At 40.7% G+C, this 7969-nt stretch overlaps 1 protein-coding gene across 1 annotated transcript; it reads right to left on the reverse strand.

The window, feature by feature from the left end:
- Window positions 1–231: 231 nt before the first annotated feature.
- LOC137305295 (G-protein coupled receptor daf-37-like) lies at window positions 232–1059 on the reverse strand. Its single transcript, XM_067974145.1, has one exon. The coding sequence runs from the start codon at window positions 1057–1059 to the stop codon at window positions 232–234; it is 828 nt and encodes a 275-aa protein (XP_067830246.1).
- Window positions 1060–7969: the final 6910 nt, after the last annotated feature.

Genomic DNA, 7969 nt, shown 5'->3' on the forward strand with positions numbered 1-7969 from the left:
AGTAAAATGGGCAGCCCATTCGCAACAATACATTTTTCACGCAAGGAAAATTGACCTCAGTGAGATGTAAATTTTCTCTTTGGCCTCGTGTGTGGTAAAGCGACGGGGCTGATAGCGCTCCCAATGTCGAATCCTCATTTATTTCGATTGAAAATCTACCCCTATTGCTTTGGGAAAGTAAAATAGTGGCCCAATGTGTCTTTAGTCAACTATGGAACAATCCTGTTCCCATCAATGTTTCATTAAGTTAATAATTAAAGTGAAGGGACTTTTAACCGTATTCACTAACTCCTCTCTGAACTTGGTCTGAACCACTGCATAGATAATGGTGTTGGTACACGAACTGAACCGCTGCAGCAGGTATCCTGTTTGTTCCATGATAGTGAAAGGGTCGGTGTAATCTGTCTGCAAAAACTGAGAGTCTGCAATTTGTACACACATGTAATACATCAGAGTTAGCATCCACAACAGTACAAAATTGCCAGATATGGCGAGTAGAAAGATTATGGATTTTCTTCGATTCCTCATCTCTGGATCATTTTGATTCTCACCATTGTTGCCTTGTAATCCCTTGCGGATAATATTAGCTGCTAAAATATGCCTGATGGTCAAAGCATTGAGGAGCAAAATCAAAACGAATGGAGCAAATGGGGTTAAAATACTGTCTAACCAGAGATAGGCTATCCAGGCGGGAGAGGTATAAAAGCTTGACTGAGCTTTGCAGAACCACGAGGTGTTGTCAATTACTTCCCGGGGCTCATACGTAAACCACATTGGAACATTTTCTAAAAAGCTCAGTCCACAAACTGTCACTATAACCGTAGCGGCGGTTTTATCTGTACAATATTTCGTTCTCAAATTCCGGCAACAAATGGCTACAAAGCGATCAAAGGCAAAAGTCACGGTTAACCAGACTGAGCAATCAATGGCAAAATAAATCAGAGGGAGATTGATTCTGCAGACAGAAGTGTAGTTCAGGAATGAATATGGGAAATAAATATCTTTCATCCCATACAAGATTACATCAAATATCATGACAAGCAGATCCGCTATTGCCATGGCAACCAGATAGCGAGTGATCCATTTGGAGAGACCGCACGTTCCCCGGGAAAGAATCACAATCGTCATTAAATTAGCTACAAAAGAAAGAAAATGATGCGGAAATTACTCATTGTAGACAGGGGTAGGCCAGGTGGGGAAGACCCCAATAATTTTAATAACATTATTAAACATTTCTTAATATTAAAGACACTTATACATATTAAAACTAAGAATCCGCAATATAAGCAGGTTCTAAAAGGTCATATGAGGCAAAATTAAAACTTGTGAACAAACATTACTGGACCACTAATCTACACGGACAGACATGGCATGTTCCAGGCACAGATCCAAGCAATCAGGAGATGATCAGAAGACTGACTGGATAAAAAAGACTAATAGAGAAGGTACGAGAAAAGATGAGATAGTAAGGTACAAACCGTAATAAACTAATGGTAGTCTCGTGAAGGTGTAATGAAGAGGATTACATAATTTACAAATGATTTAATGGGTTAACATGTTATGTATTATTCAAATATAACCAGCACGTTTTGACATGTTATCATTAGTTTAGCAAGTCGTCACTAAGACCATACAACACACAAAAGCTTAAGCGGGTTTGAACTTCGAGCTTCGACCAGTGTAAACACATCAGAACTAAGCGCTAGTAAATCTTCCTGATGACTCCCCAGGTGGGTAATTTTCTGTACCAATAATCTCATGGTCACTGTAGGTAGTGGGTGGGTAATATGAATAAAAAGCAGTAAACTGGCGTCTCATTGTTTCCTAGTTTTCGAGCTTGTTTAAAGGGGTCTGGATACTGATTATCCTGTAAAAAAACTCAATTTATATTTAGCCTATTAGAGGGCAAAAACCTAAAAGGCATAAGAAAGGGTTGAGCAGTGTGTGTAAAATCACACCAACATGTGTATTTCTGGTCCTGTCGCTTAACCCATGCTTCACCATTTGAATTATTTCAACCAAACAATAAACTGATGTGGAATTGAGTGATTTTTTTCCAGAGTCGAACGATTTATTTCCACTTAGTTACAAAGCTGGTCACAACCAATTCAGGGAACACGGGGAGGGCGGGGGGAGGGATAAAACTAACTTTGGCCACCGTGTAAAACGGGCGATATCGGATCCACCCCCATTATACCCAACTTTCCTTTCCATTGACTTCACTGGGATCTAAAATCAAGAGAGCTGTATAACCGGAGGCCGATCTGTTACCCTCCGGTCTGCACTATCACCTAAACTTCAAATAATTCCCGTGTTGTCGTGGATCAGCAGTGCGGACAATGGGGTGAAATTCGACTTGGGCGGGAACTTCAATGGAACTAAATATCGGGTGAGGCAAGAATTTTTTGAGGAGGAAACAAGGAAGGTCGATGAGGTTAGTGAGTTTGATGTAGTCCACGTGGATTTTAGCAAGGCTTTTGATAAGGTCCCACATGGCAGACTGGTCAAAAAACTAAAAGCCCACGGATCTAAGGGAAAGTGGCAAATTGGATCCAAAATTGGCACAGTGGCAGGAGGCAAAGGGCAATGGTCGATGGGTGTTTTTGTGCCTGGAAGGCTGTTTCCAGTGGGGTTCCACATGGCTCAGTACTTGGTCCCTTGTTTTTTGGGGTATATATTAATGATTTAAACTTAAATGTAGGGGACATGATTAAGAAGTTTGCAGATGATACAAAAGTTGGCCGTGTGGTTAATCGTGAGGAGGAAAGCTGTGGACTGCAGGAAGATGTCAATGGACTGGTCAGGTGGGCAGAAAAGAGGCAAACGGGATGCAATCTGGGGAAGTGTGAGTTGATGCATTTGGGGAGGTCAAACAAGGCAGGGAATACACAATAAATGGGAGGATACTGAGAGGTGTAGAGGAAGGGAGGGACCTTGCAGTGCAGGTCGTTGAAGGTAGTAGAATAGGTAGATAAGGTGGCATATGGGATACATTCCTTTATTAGCCGAGGCATAGAATATAAGAGCATAAAGGTTATGCTCGAACTGTATAAAATACTAGTTAGGCCACAGCTTGAGTACTGCATACAATTCTGGTCACCACATTACAGGAACGATGTGATTGCACTAGAGATGGTACAGAGGAGATTTACAAAGATGTGCCAGGACTGGAGAATTTTAGCTATGAGGAAAGATTGGATAAACTGGGTTTGTTTTCGTTGGAACAGTGGAGAGTGAAGGGTGATCTAATTGAGGTGTATAAAGTTATGAGGGGCCTAAATAGCGTGGACAGAAAGGGTCTATTTCCCTTCGATTAGAGGTCAATAACTAGTGGGCATAGATTTAAAGTGATTGTTAGAAAGATTGGAGGGGAGTTGAATAAAAAACAAATCACACAGAGGGTGGTAGGGGTCTGGAACTCACTACCTGAAAGGGTGGTGGAGGCAGAAACCTTCACCATATTTAAAAAGTGTTGGATATGCACTTGAAGTGCCATAACCTACAAGGCTACGGACCAATTGCTGGAAAGTGGGATTAATCTGGTAGCTCTTTTTCGACCGGCACAGACACGATGGGCCGAATGGCCTCCTTCTGTGCCATAAATTTTTCTTTGTTCCTATCTAGAGGCAGATAGGATATCACACACATTGCTTCCGTGCCAAGTTGAATTTCACCTCCTCAGACCTTTACTTTAAATAATCTGATTGATAATCCACTGTAACCGTGATGATTCACAATGTATTGAATTAACGAACACATTGGAGCTAATTTTAACTTTGGGCGATAAAATAGACGGTATTGAATTAGCCTCCCACGACACACCGATTTTGCTCTCCATTGAAGTCAATAGTCTGGAAAATTGGACAGCGCACATAATCGGCAGTCAATTTGATTATCACCAATTTTACTCTAATGTCTAAAGTAAAATTTACACCCCCCCATTAAAAATACTTTCATGAATTACCCTCTTGCTGTTCTGTGTGCAAACCACTAGGTTAGGTTTTTCAGTGATGCCTGGTATTACGGCACAATAGAAACGCGAAATGTTTCAATCAGGAATGTGATTCAGTTACAAATGGTAACAAACCACTGCTGGAAACTAGTGAACGATGTCCTGTTCTTCATCTGCATGAAAGAGTATTTGGGGATGTACGGTCGTTCTGGCACTAGCCAGCAAACCAGAGATCGAAAGTTCACATCCCAACGTTCAAATAATTAAGTAACTTGAGGACAGTAGCACCAGAAAAAGAAAAAAAAAGAAAAATGAAAATGGTTGAGTTCACAAAAATACCACTGCTTCACTCATGTCCTTCAGAAATGGGAATTAGCCACCAACTCGGTAGGTCGCCCACTATTCGAATGAGTCTTAATGTCCTCTGAAGTGGTGTCAGAACGGCACCATTGTAAAAACAGTTGCTGTTCAATAACAAGGCCCAATACTTCCTTTGTGGGAAATTGGGAATGGGTAATAAGTGTGACCTTGCCAGCATCAGTCAAAACAAATTCGAGTTGCATTAAATGTTGACTGTGTTCCAAGCTCAGCATTTCTACACTCAGGATTAAACCAGGATTGGTCTCCTGGCTTGATGGTGATGGAGGAGTAAGAGATAAACATTCTGATGGTAAATAATTCTGCTGCTAATGACTCACAGTGCCTCATGAATGCCCAGTTTGGATTTGTTAGTTTTGACCTGAGGATATCCCATATGGTTTTAGATGTGAACTTGGGGTAATTTTGAGCAACCGCCTGGATCAAATCGCTGCCAGTTTTATACTGCACCTGATTTTAACTTCCATTGATTTCACTGAGCATGAAATTCCAATTTTACCGCTGGGCAGAAATCCGTCTTGTAGCGGATCAGCCGACTGTTTTACATACTAACCTCTCACCCAATTTTCATTTCCATCAGCCTCAATGGAAGCAAAAGTCAAGTGGGTTGTAAACTGCACAGCCGATCAACTACCGCCGGTTTTGCACCCAGTAACAAAAGTCAAAATTCACCATTTGGAAGCTAAAATCAGACCGGGGGAATTTTGACTTTAGGCAATGATGTGAAAGAGGTAATATCAAAATCACCACCCATTTTCCAACTCACACAATTTTCCCTTCCAATTCCTTCAATGGAAAGGAAATTCAGACAGGGTGTATAATGGACAGCTAATTCGATGTCACTCATTTTGCAAAACCGGCAGCCGAACAATCCCATCACTTGTTCAATGGGAGAGTTAGGTTAAAATGACCTCTGGTGCAGATTTTCATTTTGTGCTGTAAAATGAACGAGCAGTTCGCCCACTTGTTACAGAACATCTGATGTGCCGAAGTGGTGTGAATGAAATTGGTCACAAAAATCATGGACTAGAGGTGCAGAATTGTCCTGAGCTCTGAAATTGAAAATTCAACAACATCTGAAGGACCATTAATAAAGGAGTATAAAATCACTAAAATTGTTGATTTTGAAACGTCACACCAAACTGTATTTTTTAACAGCTCTTTGCTTTAAGAATGTGCTGCAAACTGAAAATAGGTTCTTCATTTCAATGATAGCCGTAATTATTGACGGTGCATCGAGTACATCAGAACAGAAATAGGTAATGTTGTTAGACAACCAGAGCAATAATACATAAGCATCAGTAAGGAGACATAATAACTGATCACAATGACTTACCAGGAACAGAAATTGCCGCAAGAATCGGGTAACAAATTGCTTCAATCTGCACAATTACTGGCCATCCCATTTTCCAGGAGAAGTGATTTTGCCTGCTGATCTGATTGACAAATAGATGAAATGGCAACCAGTGTTTTATATCTGAATAAGTTCCCATGAGGGGCAATCAGGTCACCCAATTACTGACATTAGTCACAGTCATTAAACAAACAGATTCGGCACCAGCTTTGACTCCAATCATTCGTGAGCAGATAACTGTTCTGCATTAACAGGTTCCAGCAGCAATATGAAAGTCTGGAATTTTACTTCGATTTATTTAGAAAATAAAATATTTTGGAAGTCTGTAAATGCAGTATTAGTATAGATATTTCCTGGACAGGATTCGCAAGCAAAGCATGTCACACATTATCAATGGTGCATTGAAGAAATTGATGAAAAGGTGTTGCTAGATTGATGCAATGTTAGCGCTATCTTTGTTTTTTCTCGGTACTTTTCTTTGCTTCTTCTTCCAATGTGCACCACAATGTTTAAACACCTTGAATTATCATGAAAATCATTTTACCAAAGACAATTCATCAGGTCCCTACCGAGAGGGTCAGTCATATATCCACATCTGGGAAACCCCATACGTCAACCGCGATAGTGTTGGCGTTTCGCAAATGGCCCAAAGACTTGTCCAGATGTGGAAGAGGCTTATCAGAGAAGTTGCCAGGGGTAACATTCAACTTCAGTTGGGCACAAAACGTGTGATGATAGGAAAACCGGGCGAAATGTATAACTGATGGCGTATTCATGACTGCCCGTTTTGCTTCCCCGCCGAAGTTGAATTTCAGCCCCGCCATTTCTCATTGCCTTTCAGGTGCAAACGCTGTTCCATGAATCTGCTTGTTCTTCTTTGCGCAAAGCTCTTCTGTTACCATTTGAAATATATCTCCCTCCAGACACAACAGATTTATGTTGTCATTGATATCTGCTGTGTTGGAGGTATATGTGAAACAGTAGGGAAAAGTAACCGACCTAGACGAAGTATACTAATACCCTTTGTACGATTTCCAACGTATTATTGCTGGAAGCGTGCTATCTGATTATTGTAAAGTGGTCTGTCTCAATCTCTTACTATTGAGTGCCTCCGGGAGCGTATTTGTACGCCACAAGAAGAAGTTGTCTGACATGTCTAATGTTCTCTTTACTGAGCTGTAGACCTCTCTCCCGACTACCAGTACCACGTCAAAACTGAGCATTCCTGGTTGATCTGGGTCCCCTGAGGGTCGGTTCCCCCAAAACATTCGTGGGAGCTCTTATATCAAGGGTTGACCGTCCATAGCTGTGTGGCCCAAGGATTTCCTTACTTCGTATTCAATCTTTCCTGATAGCTGTACTTTCTCATTCATGGTATCATCCGTATCAATCTTTTTTACACCTTCTCCAATGCTTCTATGGCTCTTTTATAATATGTAGCCAAAACTGTGCACAGTACTTTAAGTGTGGTCTAACCAAGCTTCTGCATAAGTTTATCATAACTTCTCTGCTTTAAAATTGTATTCCTTTATAAATGAACCACAGCGCTTTGTTTGTATTTGTTATGGCTTTGTTAACCTGTATTGCTACCTTTAATAATTTGTGAATCTGCACCCCTAGAACCCTTTGAGCCCTTGCTCCTTTTCGACTCTTATTTTCTAAGGTGTATGTGGCCTCCTTCTTCCTCCTATCAAAATGCACAGCAAAATAATTATCTATATTGAAATTCATTTGCCAGTTACACGCCCATCTTCCTCATTATTAACTATATCCCCCAATTTGGTATCATCCACACATTTTCACGTTATACTTTTGATTCTGAGTCCAAATGATTTATGTAACTGGTAAGCAACACTACTCTCAGAACCGATCCCTGTGGGACATCCCTTCCCACCTTCTGCCAGTCTGAGTAATTACCTTTAACCCCTACTGTCTGTTTTTTTTTATTTTGTGGATTGTTTGCTATCCATTCTGCAACCTGTCTCCTGTCTCCATGTACTCTGACCTTCGTCACGAATTTACCACGTAGTACCTCATGGAAGGCCTTTTGAAAGTCCTTGTATATTATTTCTAATGCATTGCACTTGTTACTTCTTCAAAAAATTCAATAAGGTTGGCCAAGCATGACCTTTCCTTTTGATATCCGTACTGGCTATTTATAGCTTACTAGATGTTTTTCTATTACATCTTTGACTAAAGATACCATTATCTTTCCTACCACCGACGTTTAGCCAACTGGTCTATAGCACCCTGGATTTGTTCCAGCTCCCTTCTTGAATATGGAA

Source organism: Heptranchias perlo, chromosome 39 (assembly GCF_035084215.1).
Source record: "Heptranchias perlo isolate sHepPer1 chromosome 39, sHepPer1.hap1, whole genome shotgun sequence".
Taxonomy (NCBI): Eukaryota; Metazoa; Chordata; class Chondrichthyes; order Hexanchiformes; family Hexanchidae; genus Heptranchias; species Heptranchias perlo.